The sequence below is a fragment of the Pan paniscus genome, chromosome 8 (genome assembly GCF_029289425.2).
Source record: "Pan paniscus chromosome 8, NHGRI_mPanPan1-v2.0_pri, whole genome shotgun sequence".
Lineage (NCBI taxonomy): Eukaryota > Metazoa > Chordata > Mammalia > Primates > Hominidae > Pan > Pan paniscus.
The window spans coordinates 79,987,736-80,008,506 of NC_073257.2; the positions used below are offsets into that span (position 1 = coordinate 79,987,736).

At 42.5% G+C, this 20,771-nt stretch overlaps 1 protein-coding gene and 1 pseudogene across 4 annotated transcripts in view; one reads left to right on the plus strand and one right to left on the minus strand.

Annotated features, from left to right (window-relative positions):
- The window catches only part of DNAJC12 (DnaJ heat shock protein family (Hsp40) member C12), a 42,125-nt gene extending 32,531 nt beyond the window's left edge, over positions 1-9,594 (minus strand). For 2 of the 4 annotated variants that reach the window (XM_034930666.3, XM_034930665.3), the window contains exon 1: positions 8,930-9,594. In XM_034930666.3, the coding sequence (XP_034786557.1) occupies positions 8,930-9,007 (78 nt within the window). In that variant the 5' untranslated portion in view covers positions 9,008-9,594. The remainder of the gene's footprint in view (positions 1-8,929) is intronic. The other 2 variants (XM_008955788.4, XM_003830306.4) reach the window with 2 other exon arrangements.
- LOC100985641 (mitochondrial import inner membrane translocase subunit TIM14-like) lies at positions 4,686-5,174 on the plus strand (annotated as a pseudogene).
- Positions 9,595-20,771: the final 11,177 nt, after the last annotated feature.

Below are 20,771 nucleotides of genomic sequence, written 5' to 3' on the forward strand. Positions count from 1 at the left end.
ACAGTAAAACACAAATAAGACAGCTCGGGCGCAGAGGGAGATGGGGGGAAAGTCTCTGGAGCAACTGCCAAACTTCACCCTCACAAAATGGGCCCCAGTAAAACAGTGAGCCTTACTTAATAAGCACATTCCTTTCCCTTCAGGTGTAACAAGATAGGGAAGCAAAAAGCAGACTCGGGCGGGGTATGCCTACAGCTGCAGAAAGATGGATGGGAACAGACACACAACTCTCCCTCCCAGAAAAGCACAACAAAGAGACAGAGAAGCAGTCCAAGCCTCTGATAAACTCTCCCACCCTGAAGCCTTAGAAACTCTTAGTCTGTAGGAGAGTGTGTCTCTAACCTAACTCAGCCAGCCGCCCCTCTCAGGTTTATTCAAAATAAACCTGTCAGGCCGGGTGCGGTGGCTCACGCTTGTAATCCCAGCACTTGGGGAGGCCGAGGCGGGTGGATCACGAGGTCAAGAGATCGAGACCATCCTGGCTAAAACAGTGAAACCCTGTCTCTACTAAAAATACAAAAAAATTAGCCGGGCGTGGTGGCGGCCGCCTGTAGTCCCAGCTACTCCGGAGGCTGAGGAAGGAGAATGGCGTGAATCTGGGAGGCGGAGCTTGCAGTGAGCCGAGATTGCGCCACTGTACTCCAGCCTGGGCGACAGAGTGAGACTCCGTCTCAAAAAAATAAAAAATAAAAATAAATAAACAAATCTGTCCCTGTTGACTGTCGAACCGCCCTTTGTGTTTCTCTCCTCTTTCTTTAATTCTTACAACCTATATGTCCAATAATAGGATGTTTGTTACAGTTGATTGTAATGTAACTGTAGGTTAGAATACTTTAGTCATTTAAAAAATTATCTTGTCATAAAAGATTTTTAACAACCTGAGAAAATTTAAATATTTCTATGAGAAAAGGTAAGATATGTGCAATATATTATGTTATACTGCATATAATAATATGTAAGTATTATGTGCAATTTAAATCCATGTCTTATCTCAAAAGGGATTATGTAACTATATATGTATATAATAATGATAATTATTATCATTTTAAATTTATTGACCTGGGTGCAGTGGCTCACACCTGTAATCCCAGCACTTTGGGATGCTGAGGCGGGCAGATAACCTGAGGTCAGGAGTTCAAGAACAGCCTGGCCAATTGCCAAATGGCAAAACCCTGTCTCTACTAAAATTAAAAAATTAGCCTGGCATGGCCTGTAGTCCCAGCTACTTGGGAGGCTGAGACACAAGAATCGCTTGAGCCTGGGAGGCGGAGGTTGCAGTGAGCTGAGATCGCGCCACTGCACTCCAGGCTGAGTGACAGAGCAAGACTCCGTCTCAAAAAATAAATAAATAGGCCGGGCGCTGTGGCTCACTCCTGTAATCCCAGCACTTTGGGAGGCTGAGGCGGGCGGATCACGAGGTCAGGAGATTGAGACCATCCTGACTAACACAGTGAAACCCCGTCTCTACTAAAAATATAAAAAATTAGCTGGGCATGGTGGCAGGCGCCTGTAGTCACAGCTATTCAGGAGGCTGAGGCAGAAGAACAGCGTGAACCCGGGAGGCGGAGCTTGCAGTGAGCTGAGATCCCGCCACTGCACTCCAGCCTGGGCGACAGAGCAAGACTCCGTCTCAAAAAAAAAAATAAATAAATAAATAAATAAATAAATAAATTTTTTGATACTTAATATGTGCCAGGCACTTTTCTAAGCACTTTACATAGAGTGTTTCATTTAATTCCCACAACTGTATGAGGTTAATACTATCATTATTCTCATTTTGCAGATTAGGAAATCAAGACATAGAAAAATTAAGGAATTCTCCCAAGGTCACACAGCTAATAAGTAGCACATCTAGGAACTGAACCCATGCAGTCTGACTCCAAATACATACAAAAATACACTTATAAATACATACACATAGGCCAGGTGTGGTGGCTCACGCCCCAGCACTTTGGGAGGCCAAGGTGGGCGGATCACGAGGTCAGGAATTGGAGACCAGGCTGACCAACATGGTGAAACCTCATCTCTACTAAAGATACAAAAAATTAGCCGGGTGTGGTAGCACGTGCCTGTAGTCCCAGCTACTTGGGAGGCTGAGACACAAGAATTGCTTGAGCCTGGGAGGCAGAGGTTGCAGTGAGCTGAGATCGCACCATTGCACTCCAGCCTGGGCCACAGGGTGAGAATCTGTCTCAAAAATACATACATACGTACATACATATACACATATGCATTTACTTATTTATATACATATACAGATATAGCATATATGCACAGATAATTAACATGTATAAGTCATACTCCAAAATGTTAAATATGTAGGTTAACATTTTTATTTGTGCTTTCTTTGTATTCCACATTTCCTTATTGAACATATATTAATTTTAGAACTTAAATTTTAAAACTTAGAAACTTATCTTTTCCATATTCTGCTAGCAAAATATTTTTGTCTAAGCAAGGAAATACTCCAGTGTGCCATGGAGACTAATCCAATTCCCACTTGGATGAATCTTCTCCAAGATTTCCTAGCCATACAAATGCCCTGTCTCTCCCACAGTGCATTAAAATTATGGCCATCTAGTAAGGCCATTTCAAGCCCCATCTCTTTCTGAAGTCTATTCAGATATTCTTTCTTTAATTTCTGCTGCACTTATAGACAGTACAGAGCACAATACTTAATTGTTCTCAAATTGTTTCCTGTGTATTAGCTTTGGCTCCTCAATTGGATACCAGGTTCTTTATACACTAGCATCATGTCTCACCTTTTTGTTTTGTTTTGTTTTGTTCCCCACCCTATGTCACTTCTAGTACTGGCCCAACAGGAAATGTTCAATAAATACTTGATCATAGACTGACAGATGTTCTTCAAGTAACATAACTATAGTGTAATAGGAGCTTTCTGAAAATTATGGCTAATTCATTAAGAGTGAATTGATTCCAGTGATGGAAATTCATATGATGCAAAATGTGCTGCAGAAAAGAGAAGATTTGGCTGGGTGCAGTGGCTTACGCCTGTAATCCCAACACTTTGAGAGGCCGAGGTGGGCAGATCACCTGAGGTCAGGAGTCTGAGACTGGCCTGACCAACATGGTGAAACCCCATCTCTACTAAATACAAAAAATTAGCTGGGTGTGGTGGCGCATGCCTGTAATCCCAGCTACTCGGGGGGCTGAGGCAGAAGAATTGCTTGAACCCGGGAGGCGAAGGTTGCAGTGAGCCCAGATTGCGTCATTGCACTCCAGCCTGGGCAACAAGAGTGAAACTCCATCTCAAAAAAAAAAAAAGAAAGAAAAGAAGATTCATTTTAATACTGATTTAATTGATATATATTATTTTAATTCACTCGGTTTAAAACTAGATTTTTCCCACAAAATTCCAGATATTAGCAATATCCCTGAAATAAATGAGAGATCCTCCTACATTATTCTAATCAAATGATAATTAATTAAGACATGAGGCATAGAAACAATTTGAGACACAAAATAAATAATGGTAATATTTGGGTTATAACACTTAAAATACAATAACTATTAATTGATAGTGATAAAACTAAGCCAAATAAACAAATAAATGTGGGAGAAGGGATAGTTTTTCCTTACTGAAGAATTTCCTTACTGTAGAATACTAATAAATGTAAAATTAATGAGAAAAAGAAAGTCACCATTAGGCAAACACCATAGTAGTAACTGTTACAGGCAAGATCCACTGAAGGATGCTAAACTTAGTGAGTAAAAGTTTGAGAAGAAACAGGACAGTCTCAAAGTACCTTCCCCAAGATATTTGTTAATTACAAAAGGAAAAATAACCCTACCTTGGAAAAACCTAGCAGAAGACACCTGACAGACATCACCTTAATGAAGTGCTCAAGGTCAATAAAGCACATCCATATCATGCACCCCCACATGAGATACTAAGAAAGGCACAACATCACTTCTGAGGAGTTCTTTCCAAAAATGCATAACCTCGATCTAATCATGAGAAAATATCAAAGTCAAATTGAGGGACATTCTACAAAATACTGACAGTAGTCTTCAAACTGTCCAGGTCATGAAAGACAAAGAAGGTAGAAGAAAGCATCAGATTGGAGGTCATTAAGGGTTAAGCGTAATAAGGGATCCTGGCTTGGATCCTAGAACAGAAAAAGGGCATTAGTAGGAAAACTGAGGAAATTAGATAAGACTTATAATTTAGATCAGGGATTGATTGACTCTGGCCTGCTGCTGCCTGTTTTTTAATTAAAGTTTTATTGGAAGACAGCCAAGATCATTCACTTACATATTGTCTATGGCTGTTTTCTCCAATGGCAGAGCTGAGTAGTTAGGACAGAGACTGTAAGGCCTGCAAAGCCTAAAATATTTGCTATGCCAGGATCAGCATTAGGTGAGGCAAGCAGGACACCTAGGTCTAAGGAAATATCCTCTCTCTCTCCCTCTCCCTCTCTCTTTCTCTCTCTCTCTCTCTCTGTCTCTCTCAAATTTCTGTACATGCGCAACCCTAAATGTTAGTGCCTCCTTAAATTTTGCATCCTACACACCCTACTTGCCTCATTCTAGTCCTGAATCTGTCTATCTAGTCCTTTACAAAAAAATGTTTGCTGGACCATGGTAGGGTTAACTATAGCAATGTTAATTTTCTGATTTTTTGGTGGTTTGTGCTTGCGATCGGTGGCTGCGTCACTCTGGTAAAGGTGTGCAGTTTAGGGCCATGATCTCTGGGCTGGGATGATCCAGGCTCTCGATAGAGGCAAGGGAGCCCAGCTATAGCCATGGCCAGTACAATGGTAGCAGTTGGACTGACCATTGCTGCTGCAGGATTTGCAGGCCATTATGTTTTGCAAGCCATGGAGCACATGGAGCCTCAAGTAAAGCAAGTTTTTCAAAGTCTATCAAAATCTGCCTTCAGTGGTGGCTATTACTGAGGTGAGTTTGAACCCAAAATGACAAAACAAGAAGCAGCATTAATGCTAGGGGTAAGCCCTACTGCCAAAAAAGGGAAAATAAGAGATGCTCATTGATAAATTATACTCTTAAATCATAACAGCCAAAATCAGTGAAGCTAGAAATTTACTAGAAGGTCAAGCTAAAAAATGAAGTAAATGTATGATGAATTTTAAGTTCATTTTAGTTTATGTATATGAGTACCAAGCTTTTATAATAAAATGCCTCGGAGCTATAATTTTTTTTAATTTCTGATTTTGATCATTATACTTTCATTAGGTATGATGTTAACATAAAGGGAAGCTGGGTTAAGGGTATATAGGAACTCTGTTGTACTATTTTTACAACTTTTCTGTAAGTCAAAAATTATTGCAAAATAAAACATCTTAAAAATAATGCAAACTCAAGGATAGGATAAGTGTACTAAGTTCCAAGTGCACAGTAACACTGTGGGGGCCAAAACAACAGCCACAACCACAACCACCACAACTTAGCGCTCTGCACCAGGCACTGTTCAAAGTACTTTATATATCATGTATTATTTAATCCCCACAACTCTGTGAGGTGGGTACTATTTACTTCCATTTACAGGTTAGAAAACTGAGGAATAGAGGCCGGGTGCGGTGGCTCATGCCTGTAATCCCAACACTTTGGGAGGCCAAGGTGGCGGATCACTTGAGGTCAGGAGTTCGAGGCCAGCCTGGACAACATGGTGAAAGCTCATCTGTACAAAAATACAAGAATTAGCTGGGCATAGTGGCATGCACCTATAATCCCTGCTACTCAGGAGGCTGAAGCAGGAGAATCACTTGAACCCAGGAGGCTGCAGTGAGCTGAGATCCTGCCACTGCACTCCAGCCTGGGCAACACAGTGAGACTTCATCTCAAAGAAACAAAAATTTTAAAAAAAAATCCAATATAGGGAGAAAGGCTAACTGTCTTGGAATCAATCTTTGTTAAATTGTTTTGAAATGGGGAATATATTGTTTTCTATATAACATGGAAATCCTCCCATAATTTATATATGTCATTATGTAAACTAGAAAATTAGTCTCATTGCTTGTTTTCATGGTTGTATTTTCAATTTCTGAAAGATAATTTTAAAAACTCTCTGAGAAGGAAAAGCTTCAGGATTACTGCTCTAGAACCATTAGAAAATACATAATTTTACTTTAATCAATTTCTAGCACAAACTTTAAATTGTAAGAACTATATACCAAAGCAAAAGTATTATGTGGGTGTCTCAATTCAATTGTGATAAGTAAAATTAGAATATCAAATTATTTTGAAATTATAACAGCTAAAATGCTTTCGGGCATGATGAGTTCTGGTTAATTTTAGAGCATCAAATGAAGGAATACCTGAAGTAAAGGCAATCTATCCAATACAAATCAAGTAAAGGAAATGTCATATTAGTCAAAAATGTCATAAAAATATTTTTGAAATGAGAAGCATACCTATAAAAAGAAGAGAAAAGCCAGGTGCAGTGGCTCACGTCTGTAATCCCAGTATTTTAGGAGGCCGAGGTAGGCAGATCACGAGGTCAAGAGATGAAGACCATCCTGGCCAACACGGTGAAACCCTGTCTCTACTAAAAATACAAAAATTAGCTAGGCATGGTGGCACGTGCCTGTAGTCCCAGCTACTCAGGAAGCTGAGGAAGGAGAATCACTTGAACCTGGGAGGCGGAGGTTGCAGTGACCTGAGATTGCACCACTGCACTCCAGCCCGGCAACAGAGTGAGACTCCATCTCAAAAAAACAAAAAAAAGAGAGAAAAAATGACACACACACACACACACACACACACATATATAAAGAAGTGACAATATTATGACAAACATTTCATTAAAAATAAATAATTGTTATCTAGATATGATATGCCATTGACAGACCAGTAAAATACATCCAGTAAAAGGAATGTTGAGACAAGGAAGTATGACTCCACCTGGTAACCATATTTTGAATATTACACATTAACAATGAGATTATTTTCTGCAAGGCTGTCCAAAATGAATCCTCCTTCTATGTAGATTGAAAAGACAACAGCATAACTTCAAAAGACTGACTATGCAGCCATAAAAAAGAATGAGTTCATGTCCTTTGCAGGGACATGAATGAAGCTGGAAACCATCATTCTCAGCAAACTAACACAGGAACAGAAAACCAAACACCACATGTTCTCACTCATAAGTGGGAGATGAACAATGAGAGCACATGGACACAGGCAGGGGAACATCACACACCGGGGCCTGTCAGGGGGTGGGGGAGAAGGGGAGGGACAGCATTAGGACAAATACCTAATGTATGCGGGGCTTAAAACCTAGATGATGGGTTGATAGGTGCAGCAAACCACCCTGGCACATGTGTATCTATGTAACAAACCTGCACATTCTGCACATGGATCCCAGAACTTAAAGTAAAATTTAAAAAAAAAAAAAGGACCGACTAAATAGGTCACAAGATTATGGAGATATAATGACCCTTACTGTATAAGCTAGCATGTATTTTTTAAAATCCAAATTGTCAGCCTTATCAAGTTAAATTATATTCCTTTGATTTTACATTATTCCTTCAAAAATTGTTTGATAATAGTATAATTTCAACTGTGAATAACACATGGTAAAAATGGTAATAAGCTTTCTCAATTGCTATAAGCAAATCACCACCAACATAAACAAGAGTAACACATTCTTGAGAAGAAATATGCAACTAAAAGACCATTATAAGCTATTCTGGGGGCGGGGCAGTTTTTTTAATTTCAGCGTGTCTAAGATAACTTCCTCAGCATGGCAAAAATAGAGATTTTAATCCTTTGTGTCCAGTAATGCATTCTATTCTTAAAACAAAACTAAGTACATTTTATTAATGAACTACTGCCTTTATGAAACAACAATAAATATAAAAACATTTTGCTTTACAATGTTAATTTTACTACTTAGATTTTAATAAAAATAAATAAAATAAAATATATTAATTATAAAACATAAATATATCCTAATAACATGATTTAATAATATATAATTTAATAATGAATATATTTTATATTAATCTCAACATTATTTGAAATATTGAAAAATTGGAAATAAAATATTTAACAATAAGAGAATAATTCAACTGTGGTAACACAGCAAAATAAAATATTTTGCAACCACTAAAAAGTGTACAAGGAAAGTTTAATAGCATGGAAAATTCCTTGTTATAATACGAATGGGTAAAAAGCAGGAATCAACAAGTACATATAATATCCTCCCAAACAGGTCTTTAAAGAATATACATAGAAAGAATAGTGGAGATTAATATGCCAAAATATTAATACTGTTATCCTTGGGAGAGAGAATTATAAATGATTTTTCCATAATTTAAAAAACCTCTACAACCTTTATAATTGTTTATTGGGAACTTTAAAAATTTTGTTTTCTTACAGATCCAGTGAACAGCTACAGAGTTTTCACATGTTTTGTTTCAGAAGCCACCCTTTCAAGAAGTAATTTCTGTCACACAATTTGAAATATTAACATAAAGGATGCTTCTTTGTTTCTATTTTGACTGCTCACATAGGAGTACACATTTTAATAAAATATATTAAAATCCCTAGTTTTATAAGAAATTTCATTTCACCTCAATTATGAGTCACCATAATAAAGGTATAGCTTATATATACTGTGAAACACTGCCATCAGAAATTACAATAAAATTTCAAATATTTATTTTTAATATACTATATTGTGAAACAGCATATGGCCATGTGCCAGAATACACATATTTAATCAGAAGCTTCCGTAAAATTCCCATAGGACACTATTCAAGTAAAATCCCAACATACATTTAAATTCTTAACTTTCTCTGAGCCAAAAGTGCTTTAAAACAACACAAGGTTAGGTTTGTAGGCAATGTGACTAAAAATTCAAAGTTAAAACCTTAAATAAAAACTTGAAATACTATTGTGAAAAAGAATACTGTTGTGATAAAAATATTATCCACTGTCTTACCGAAGATAGTTCATCACATCCCAGTAATGTGTAGTAATCTTCAGTATCTTCTGACCTGTAATTCAGTATTGCATCCATTTAGATGACTTAATCAGTCCTTCTTCCCTCGGAAACAAGAGGCACAGTGAGCTTCGAATTAACAGGAAGAAACTCTTTAAATCTGAATTAGAGCAGCATGTTCCACATAGCAAAAACTAGCTTTAAGACTGGCCACAGTCAATACACCAGATGTCATCCTAGACCTTTGTAAACTCTGCCTCTCATTGGCTGTTTACAGAGAAGAAAAGAACAGTCCACGTGTCTATTATTGCAGTGCTGCCTGGGATCTGTAGTTTGAGTTTATATAAGAGATGCATGTGAACCATTTGTCTTATGAGTTAATAAAGACTGTCTATTTTCAGAAACTTGCCACATTAGCCACTTCTCCATCTCCTATATATTTTTGTCTCTATCCTTTAAAAAGAAAAAAAAGAAAAAAATGTGAAACAATGTGGTAAAATCTTAGGATGTGTTAATAAGGATAATGGGAGCTTTTCTTAGTGTTTAAAATACTTAATTTTATTTATTTGTTTATTTTCAGACAAGGTCTCACTCTGTTGCCCAGGCTGGAGTGCAGTGGTGCAGTCTCAGCTCACTGCAACCTCTGTCTCCCCAGCTCAAGCGATCCTCCCACCTCAGCCTCCCGAGTAGCTGGGACCACAGGCACATAGCACCATGTCCGGCTAATTTTTGGTTTTTGTTTTGTTATGTTTTAAGAGAAGGGGGTTTTGCCATGTTGCCCAGCCTGGTCTCGAACTCGTGAGCTCAAAGCGATCTGCCTGCTTCGGCCTCCCAACGTGCTGGGATTACAGGCATGATCCACAGCACCCGGCCAATAACACAGTCTTGATTTTTATGGAGCTTACGCTCTGATGGAGGAAGACAGCTGAAAAACATGCAAAAAAAAACAAAAAAACATGATCATTTAAAATAGTGATTTGTAGGCCAGGCATGGTGGCCCACACCTGTAGTCCAGCTACTTGGGAGGCTGAGGCAGAAGAATCACTTGGACCCAGGAGGCAGAGGCTGTAGTGAGCCGAGATGGTGCCACTGCACTCCAGACTGGGCTACAGAGCAAGACTCCATCTCAAAAAATAAAAAAATAAAATAGTGATTTGTGCTTTAGAGAAAATAAAATAGGACAATGAGAAGAACTGTATGATAACTCGGGTCAGATGGCTGTGCCATTTCTCCTGGGTTGGTTCTCCAGACTCAGGAGTGTCTCTAGTCTGAGGTAGGTCCAGGCAATTTATGTTTCAGTTCATTTTAGCCCAAAGAAACACAGTTCAGGTCTGGGATTTAGAGAACAAGGTGAGTGGTCAGGGACACAACACTTTGACTGCCTTAACACTTTTTTTGTTTCATTTTTCAGAGAGACAGGGTCTCGCCATATTGCCCAGATTGGTCTTAAACCCCTGGACTCAAGTGATCCTCCCACTTTGGCCTCCCAAAGTGCTGCGATTACAGATGTGAGCCAACATGCCTGGCCCTTAACACTTTAAATTCCCCCACCTGAGGGGAAAAAAGTAGTTTTTCTTTCAGCCCACCTATATACATCTTTTTAAAGGTTTATTTCTGAAGAGAAGCAAGAAAAAGCACTGAAGCACCATTTTTTACTAATCCTTCATTGTACATGCTGTCTTGCTAAAAGTTCTATATAGAATTTTAAGGCCAGGCACGGTGGCTCACGCCATAATCCCAGCACTGGGAGACCAAAGCGGGCAGATCATGAGGTCGGGGGTTCGAGACCAGCCTGACCGATGTGATGAAATCCTGTCTCTACTAAAAATACAAAAATTAGCCAAGCATGGTGGCATGCACCTGTAGTCCCAGCTACTCAGGATGCTGAGGCAGGAGAATTGCTTGAATCTGGGAGGCGGAGGTTGCAGCGAGCTGAGATCGTGCCACTGGACTCCAGCCTGGGTGACAGAGCCAGGGTCCATCTCAAAAAAAAAAAAAAAATTAGATCACAATATCTTGATCTAAATCACTGATAAATGGCCTTTTAATGATGTGAAGTTGCCATGGTGGAAAGCAGTATGGTGGTTCCTCAAAAAATTAAACATAGAACTACCATGTGACCCCACAATTCCACTTCTGGGTAAATACACAAAAGAATTGAAAGAAGGAACTTGAAAAGATATTTATATACTCATGTTCATCAAGGCATTAGTCATAATAGCCAAAAAGTGGAGGCAATGCAAGTGTCCATCAACGGATGACTAAACAAATGGAATGTTAGGGCTGGGCATGGTGGCTCACGCCTGTAATCCCAGAACTTTGGGAGGCCGAGGCAGGCAGATCACTTGAGGCCAGGAGTTCGAAACCAGCCTGGCCAACATGGCAAAACTTCATCTCTACTGAAAATACAAAAAAGTTAGCTGGGTGTGGTGGCACATGCCTGTAATTTCAGCTACTTGGGAGGCTGAGGCACGAGAATTGCTTGAACCCAGGAGGTGGAGGCTGCAATGAGCTGAGATCACACCACTGCACTCCAGCCTGGGTGACAGAGCAAGACCTTGTCTAACACAAACAAACAAAAAAGTGTGGTATTGGCCAGGTGCAGTGGCTTATGCCTGTAATCCCAGCACTTTGAGAGACCAAGGCAGGAGGATTGTTTGAGCCCAGGAGTTCAAAACCAGCCTGCGCAACATAATGAGACTCTGTCCTTATTTTTATATTAATAATATAATTTTTTTTTGAGACAGAGTTTCACTCTTGTTGCTCAGGCTGGAGTGCAATGGTGTGATCTTGGCTCACCACAACCTCCGCCTGGGTTCAAGTGATTCTCCTGCCTCAGCCTCCTGAGTAGCTGGGATTACAGGCATGTGCCACCATGCCCGACTAATTTTGAATTTTTAGTAGAGATGGGGTTTCTCCATGTTGGTCAGGCTGATTTCGGACTCCAGACTTCAGGTGATCCACCCGCCGTGGCCTCCCAAAGTGCTGGGATTAGAGGGGTGAGCCACTGTACCTGGCTTAAAAGTTTTTAAAGTGTGTGGTATCTTCCCCCTGGCTCTCTTACTCCTGTTCTCACCATGTAACATGTCTGCTCCCACTTCACCTTCTGCCATAAGTAAAAGCTCCCTGAAGCCTACCCAGAAGCTGAACGGATGCTGGCTCCATGCTTCCACATTCTGCAGAACTGTGAGCCAATTAAACCTCTTTTCAGTATAAATTACCAAGTCTTAGGTATTCCTTCATAGCAATGCAAGAATGGCCTGACACAAAAAATTGGTACCAAAGAGAGGGGCCTTGCTATAAAGATACCTGACAAAGTGGGAGCAGCTTTGAAACTGGGTAATGGGCAGAGGCTGGAAGATTTTGGAGGGCTCACAAGAAGACAGGAAGATGAGGGAAAGTTTGGAACTCCTGCAAGACTGGTTAAATGGTTGTGACCAAAATGCTGACGGTGATATGGACAGTGAAGTCCAGGCTAATGAGGTCTCAGATGGAAATGAGGAACTTATTGAGAACTGGAATAAAGGTCACTCTTGTTATGCCTTACCAAGGAACAAAGCTATATGGTATTCATGCCCTAGGAATCTGTGGAAGTTTGAACTTAAGAGTGATGACTTAGGGTATCTGGCAGAAGAAATTTCTAGGCAGCAAAGTGTTCAAGAAGTGACCTGGCTGCTTCTAACAGCCTATCCTCAGATGCAGAAGCAAAGAAATGACTTAAAGTTGGAACTTATATTTAAAGGGAAAGCAGAATGTAAAAGTTTGGAAAATTTGCAACCTAGCCATGTGGTAGAAAACAAAAACCCATTTTCAGGGCAAGAATCTAAGCAGACTGCAGAGCAACCACTTGCTAAAGAGATTTGCATAAATGAAAGGGAGCCAGGTCAGAGGCTGATAGACAAGACAATGAGAAAAAAACCTCAAAGGCATTTCAGAGATCTAAGAGGCAGCCCCTCTCATCACAGGCCTAGAGGCCCAGGAGGAAAGAATGATTTAGGGGGCCAGGCTCAGGGTGCTGCTGCCCTGTACCACTATGGGAGGCTGCTTCCTGCATCCAGCCACTTCAGCCCCAGCCTCAGCTCAAAGGGGCCCAGGTACAGCTCAGGCCACAGCTCAGAAGGGTGCAGGCTGTAAGCCTTGGTGGCTTCCATGTGGTGTTAAGCCTGCAGGTGTTCAGAATGCAAGAGTGAAGGAGGTTTGGCAGCTTCCTCCTAGATTTCAGAGAATATATAAGAAAGCCTGAGTACCCAAGAAGAAGCCTACCACAGGGACAGAGCCCTCACCAAGAGCCTCTACTAGGGCAGTGCAGAGGGGAAATGGGAGGTTGGAACTTTAACATAGTTTGGAAAGTGTCCCTGCCTGAATCTCATGTTGAATTGTAATCCTCAGTATTGGAGGTAAGGCCTGGTGGGAAGTGATCAGATCATGGGACTGGATTTCTCATGAATGGTTGAGCACCATCCTCTTGATGCTGTCCTCACAAAAATGAGTGACTTCTCTGAGATCTGGCTGTTCAAAAGTGTGTATCACTTCACTCTCTGTCTCTCTTGCTCCTGCTCCCACCATAGGAGATGCCTGCTCCCCCTTCACCTTCTGCTGTGATTGCAAGCTTCCTGAGGTACCCCCAAAAGCAGATGCCTGTGTTATGCTCCCTGTGCAGCCTGCAGAACCATAAGCCAATTAAATCTCTTTTCTTTATAAATTACCCAGTCCCAGGTATGTCTTTTCTTTTCTTTTCTTTTCTTTTTTTTTTTTTTTTTTGAGACAGAGTCTCACTCTGTCACCCATGCTGGAGTGCAATGGCACAATGTCAGCTCACTGCAACCTCTGCCTCCTGGGTTCAAGCAATTCTCTGCCTCAGCCTCCTGAGTAGCTGGGATTACAGGTGCCTGCCACCACACCTGGCTAATTTTTTGTATTTTTTAGTAGAAATGGGATTTCACCATCTTGGCCAGGCTGGTCTTGAACTCCTGACCTCGTGATCCACCCACCTTGGCCTCCCAAAGTGCTGGATTACAGGCATGAGCCACTGCACCCAGACTTAGGTATTTCTTTTTTCTTTTTTTTTTTTTTTTTTTTTGTGATGGAGTCTTGCTCTGTCACCCAGACTGGAGTGCGACGGCGCAATCTTGGCTCACCACAACCTCCGCCTCCCGGGTTCAAGCGATTCTTCTGCCTCAGCCTCTCAAGTAGCTGGGACTACAGGCACACGCAACCATGCCCAGCTAATTTTTGTATTTTTAGTAGGGACAAGGTTTCACCATACTGACCAGTCTGGTTTCAAACTCCTGACCTTGTGATCCGCCCGCCTCAGCCTCCCAAAGTGCTGGGATTACAGACGTGAGCCACTGCACCTGGCCAGGTATTTCTTTATAAAAATGTGGGAATGGCCTAATACAAACTCCCACACAGAGTCCCCACTGGGGCACTGCCTAGTGAAGCTGTGGGAATAGGGCCCCCACCTTCCCGGCCCAGAGTGGTAGATCCACTGGCAGCTCACACCCTGCACCTGGAAAAGTCACAGAGTCACAGGCACTCAACTCCAACCCAGGAGAGCAGCCTGCAAAGCCACAAGGGCAGGGCTGCCCAAGGGATTGGGAGCCCGCCCCTCACAGCAGTGTGCCAAGGACGTGAGACATGGAGTCAAGAATTATTTTGGAGCTTTAAGATTTAATGAATGTCCTGCTGGGTTTCAGGCCTGCTTGGGACTTGTTGCTCCTTTCTTTTTTTTCCTTTTTTTTTTTTTTTGAGATGGAGTCTTGCTCTGTTGCCCAGACTGAAGTACAGTGGCACGATCTCGGCTCACTGCAACCTGCACCTCCCAGGTTCAAGCTATTCCCCTGCCTCATCCTCCCTGAGTAGCTGGGATTACAGGCATGTGCCATCACACCTGGCTAATTTTTGTATTTTTAGTAGAGACGGGGTTTCACCATGTTGGCCAGGCTGGTTTCCAACTCCTGACGTCAGGTGATCCACCCTCCTCAGCCTCCCAAGGTGCTGGGATTACAGGCATGAGCCACAGCACCCGCCATGTTGCTCCTTTCTTTTAGCTGATTTCTTCCTTTTGGAAAGGGAATGTTTGCCCAATGCCTGTATCTCCATGTATCTTGGAAGTAAATAACTTGTCTTTTATTTTACAAGTTCATAGGTGGAAGGAACATGGCTTGAGTCTCAGACTAAGACTTTGGACTTGGGACTTTTGAGTTAATGCTAGAATGAATTAAGACTTTGGGGAACTATGGGCAGGGGATAATTGTATTCAGCAATGTGAGAATTTGAGGGGTCAAGGTAGAATGATGCAGTTTAGATGTTGTCCCCTCTAAATCTCATGTTGAATCATAATCCCCAATGCTGGAGGTAGGGCCTGGTAGGAGGTGATGGGATCATGGAGCCAGATTTCTCATGAATGGTTTAGTACCATCCTCCTGGTGCTGTCCTCAGAATAGTGAGTGAATTCTCATAAGATCTGGCTGTTTAAAAGTGTGTGGTATGGCATCTTCCCCCTCACTCTCTTGTTCCTGTTCTTGCCATGTGACATTCCTGCTCCTGCTTTGCCTTCTGCCATGAGTAAAAGCTCTCTGAGGCCTCCCCAGTAGCCAAGCAGATGCTGGCTGCATGCTTGTACAGCCTTCAGGACCACGAGCCAATTAAAACTCTTTTCTTGGCCGAGTGCCACAGCTCATGCCTGTAGTTATAGCACTTTGGGAGGCCGAGGCAGGTGGATCACTTGAGCTCACGAGTTCGAGACCAGCCTGGGCAACACGGCAAAACCCCATCTCTACAAAAAATACAAAAATTAGCTGGGCATGGTGGCGTATGCCTGTAGTCCCAGCTATTCCAGAGGCCGAGGTGGGAGGATCACTTGAGCCCAGGAGCTCAAGGCTGCAGTGAGCCACAGTCATGCCACTGCACCCCAGCCTGGGTGAGAGAGTGAGACCCTGTCTCAATGAAAAGTAAAAATATATATATATTCTTTATAAATTACCCAGGTTCAGGTATTCCCTCATAGCAATGCAAGTATGGCCTAAGACAATGTGATTTTTAGGAACATTTTAACCCAGGAATTCATAGAAGCACTCACAAAATAAATGAAAAGCAGGAGAAAGGAGCAAAACACATAAGCTATCATACAGAGATGGAAATGTCCATTGCGTGTTCAGTTAAAGGTAAGGAAAATGACCTCATGGCAAGGTATGTTGGAGAGAATGCCTTTAATACTGGGATTGAACAGAAGACCTGGGCCAGAATGTAGAAAGCCTTGATGATCAGGTGGAAGACACTGAGTGAGTATGGATGCAACAGGAACTGTTGTAGGTTCTTGAGCACGTGAATAACATGTTAAACTTAGAGCTTTTAAGATTAGTCTGGTCAGCCAGGTGCGGTGGCTCACGCCTGTAATCCTAGCACTTTGGGAAGCCGAGGCAGGTGGATCACAAGGTCAGGGATTCAAGACCAACCTGACCAACATGGTGAAACCCCGTCTCCACTAAAAATACAAAAATTAGCCATGCTTGGTGGCTCACACCTGTCATCACATCTACTCGAGGGATCACTTGAACCTGGGAGGCAGAGGTTGCAGTGAGCTGAGATCGCACCACTGCACTCCAGCCTGGTCAACAGAGTGAGGCTCCATCTGAAAAAAAAAAATAATAATAATATAAATGTATTTCATACATTTATGGAGTCTTGGAAGTTCAAGATAAAGGTGCCAGCAGATTCAGTGTCTGGTAAGGCTTACTCTTTGCTTCATAAATGACACCTTGTTGCTGTGTCCTGACATGACGAAAAGGGCAAGGCAGCTCCCTTCAACCTTTTATAAGGGCACTAATCCCATTCATGAATACAGAGCCCTCATGATTTAATCACTTCCCAAAAGGCCCAACTTCTTAATTCCATCACAATGAGTATTCAATTCCAACATAAATTTTGGAGGGACACACTCAAACCACAGCAATAGACTTCTGAATCTTAGTGCTCTTTTTCCCTTTTCATTTGATTGTCTCATTCTTTTCAACATCTGCACAGCGTTCCACCCTGGTCATACAATACTTTATTTAAGTGTCTTTTTTTTTTTTGAGATGGAGTCTCGCTCTGTCGCCCAGGCTGGAGTGCAGTGGTGCGATCTCAGCTCACTGCAACCTCCGCCTCCTGGGTTCAAGTGATCCTCCCACCTCACCCTCCCGAGTAGCTGGGACTACAGGCACGTGTCACCACACCCAGCTAATTTTTTGTATTTTTAGTAGAGCGGTTTCACCGTTTTAGCCAGTATGGTCTCGATCTCCTGACGTCGTGATCTGCCCGCCTCGGCCTCCCAAAGTGCTGGGATTACAGGTGTGAGCCACCATGCCCGGCCTAACCAGTGTCTTTTTAAAGTTGCGTATGGATTAGAAAATTTTCATTACTTATTTTAATAAATATTGGCATAGGATATTGTTCAGAAAAAGCAATAATACAAGATGAGCAGATGTTTTGAGGGAAGTTGGAGTGCCACTTTGTTATTCCTGCTCTGTTCCCCAAAACTAACCTTCAAACCTGTTGCAGCATCTCATGGTAGGATATAATTTTAATATTCTTTGGGATTTTCTCCCCATCTATAGAGGTAACAAAAATCATGACAAGACCACTAGCTAATCTTTTGGAGAAGTGATAAATAATAAAGCTAGAGCCACTCCTCCTTATACCAAAATAAATTACAGAAAAATCAAATAACTCAGAAGCCATGGAAAAAAATCTCATGAGCATAACTATATAAAAATTAAGTGGCCTGGCACGGAGGCCCATGCCTGTAATCCCAGCACTTTGGGAGGTCAAGGCAGGTGGATCGCTTGAGCCCTAGAATTTGAGACCAGCCTAGGCAACATGGCAAGACTCAGTCTCTACAAAAAAAAAAAAAAAAAAATAGCGCTTGTATCCCAGCTAGCTACTAGGGAGGCTGAGGCAGGAGGATCACTTGAGTCTGGGGAAGTCCAAGCTGCAGTGAGCTGAGATCACGCCACTGCATTCCAGCCTGGGCGACAGAGCAAGACCCTGTCTCAAAAAAAAAAAGTAAGCACATTTATGTGACCAAAAAAATACAAAAGCAAAATCAGAAGGCAAATAATATACAAAGAAAAAAATTTCATAATTCTCATAACAGACAAAAGACTAACTTCCTTAATATACAAGTGCAGACAAATCAATTTTAAAAAGATGAACAACACAACAGAAAATTAAGCCAAAAATGCCGGGCTTGGTGGCTCACGCCTGTAATCCCAGCACTTTAGGAGGCCGAGGCAGGCGGATCACCAGGTCAGGAGATGGAGACCATCTTGGCTAACACGGTGAAACCCCGTCTCTACTAAAAATACAAAAAAAACAAAATTAGCCGGGGGTGGTGGCAGGAGCCTGTAGTACCAGCTACTCGGGAGGTTGAGGCAGGAGAACGGCGTGAACCCGGGAGGCGGAGCTTGCAGTGAGCCGAGATCACGCCACTGCACTCCAGCCTGGGCGACAGAGCGAGACTCCGTCTAGAAAAAAAAAAAAAAAAAAGAAAGAAAGAAAATTAAGCCAAAAATACAACTACTTTCAGAAATACAAACGACCAATAAACATACAAATAGTAGTGCAACATCACTAATAATTATGAAACTGCAAATCAATCCAAAGAAGATAAAGTTGTTCACCTCTCAGATTAGCAAAGGTTTGATAATACCCATGCTAGAAAACAGAAATGAGGAAGAAAGCATTTCCATACATTGTTGGATGAGAGTGTAAGTTGGTACAATTTGGCAATTTGGTGTATTTATCACCTTTTATAAAGCATATCTATCCTTGACAGGGCAATTTTGTCTCTACAAATTCAGCTTGTGGATATACACCAAAATATGTTCAAGAGGACCACTGCAGTGTTGTTTGCAACAGGAAAAAATATATATACAACGAAATGTTCATCGGTGGAGTTGAGGAGGGCAGGAGATTAATAAATTATGCTATTTGTAGGATGAACTACTGTATTGCCAGTGAAAAGGGAATAAAGATAGCTTTTTATGTGCAAGTATGGAAAGATGTCTAACGAGTGCTATCAAATGAAAAAACAGGTTTGAGAAGAGTATTACAGTATTACCTCTATTGTGTACTTTTTAATAGTATGTACATTTGCACTTGTAATTTTTTCTAAAGATAACTGCCTTTAAAAAGCAAGCAACAGGCTGGGAGCGGTGGCTCACGCCTATAATCCCAGCACTTTGGAAGGCCGAGGTGGGCAGATCATGAGGTCAGGAGTTCAAGACCAGCCTGGCCAACAGGGTGAAATCCCCGTCTCTGCTTAAAAAAAAAAAAAAAAAAAAGCAAAAATTAGCGTGGCGTGGTGGTGCGTTCCTGTAATCCCAGCTACTCGGGAGACTGAGGCAGGTGAATTTTTTTAACCGGGACCCGGGAGGTGGAGGTGCAGTGAGCCAAGATCGTACCACTGAACTCCAGCCTGGATTACAGACCGAGACTCCGTCTCAAAAAAAAAAAAAAAAAAAGCAAGCAGCAGGCCGGGCGAAGTGGCTCATGCCTATAATCCCAGAACTTTGGGAGGCTGAGGTGGGTGGATCACCTGATTGAGGTCAGGAGTTCGAGACTAGCCTGGCCAACATGGTGAAACTCCGTCTCTACTACTACTAATAATAATAATTAGCTGGGAGTGGTGGCGCACACCTGTAATCTCAGCTTCTAGGGAGGCTGAGGCAGGAGAATTGCTTGAACCCGGGAGGCGGAGGTTGCAGTGAGCCGAGATCGCGCCATTGCATTCCAGCTTGGGCAACAAGAGCCAAAGTTCATCTCAAAAAAAAAAAAAAAAAAAAAGCAAGCAACAGTATTCTTTTAGGGGAGGAACTGGGCAGGTACTCAAAAGAAGATTTTCATTTCCTTTTATACTTTTTTAAACTGTGTGAAGTCGATGTAGTCATCCCATAATTTTTCTTCTGTATGGAAGAATATAGCGTATAGTAGAAATTATGTAGACCTTTTTAACAGAGTTAAAGCTCTGTGGAGGCCGGGCGCGGTGTCTCACGCCTGTAATCCCAGCACTTTGGGAGGCCAAGGCGGGTGGATCACTTGAGGTCAAGAGTTCCAGACCAGCCTGGCCAGAATGGTGAAACCCCATCTCTACTAAAAATACAGAAATTAGCCGGGTGTGGTGGCGGGCGCCTATAGTCCCGGCTACTCGGGTGCCTGAGGCAGGAGAATTGCTTGACCAGGCAGGCGGAGGTTGCAGTGAGCCGAGATCGCGCCACTGCACTCCAGCCTGGGCAACAGAGTGACACTCCGTCAGAAAAAAGAAAGGGGAGGGCAGGGGAGGGCAGGGGAGGGCAGGGGAGGGGAGGGAAGGGGAGGGGAGGGGAGGGCGGGGGGGGGAAGAGAAGAGAAGAGAAGCGAAGCGAAGCACACACACAAGACACGGAGAGTCCGATGCTCAATCCTAGGCCTTGGGGGCCTGTTCCTCCCTCCCGAGAAGCGTCTCTCACCCGAGACTACAACTCCCATAAGGCATCGCGAGAACGGCGCCACAGAGGAACCGGAAACAAGCCAGTTACTTTCATACACAGGGACACCGTCCCCCCCTCCGTCCCCCGCCCCCCGCCCCCCGCCCCCCGCCCTCCGCCCTCCGCCCTCCGCCCTCCGTCCTCCGTAAGTGCTATTTTTACATCGAATGCCCTAGTCTGGAAGTAGGTAAACTGAAACTAAGCTCAAATCAAAAGGAGAAAGGCTGGAAAACAAGAGGCTACAAGCTCCAGAAGCTCCGAGCGAGGATGAAAATTAGCCAGCCCACAGGTGGGCTCTGCGCGGCCCTGAAAGTCGCACTCTGACCTGACCCTTT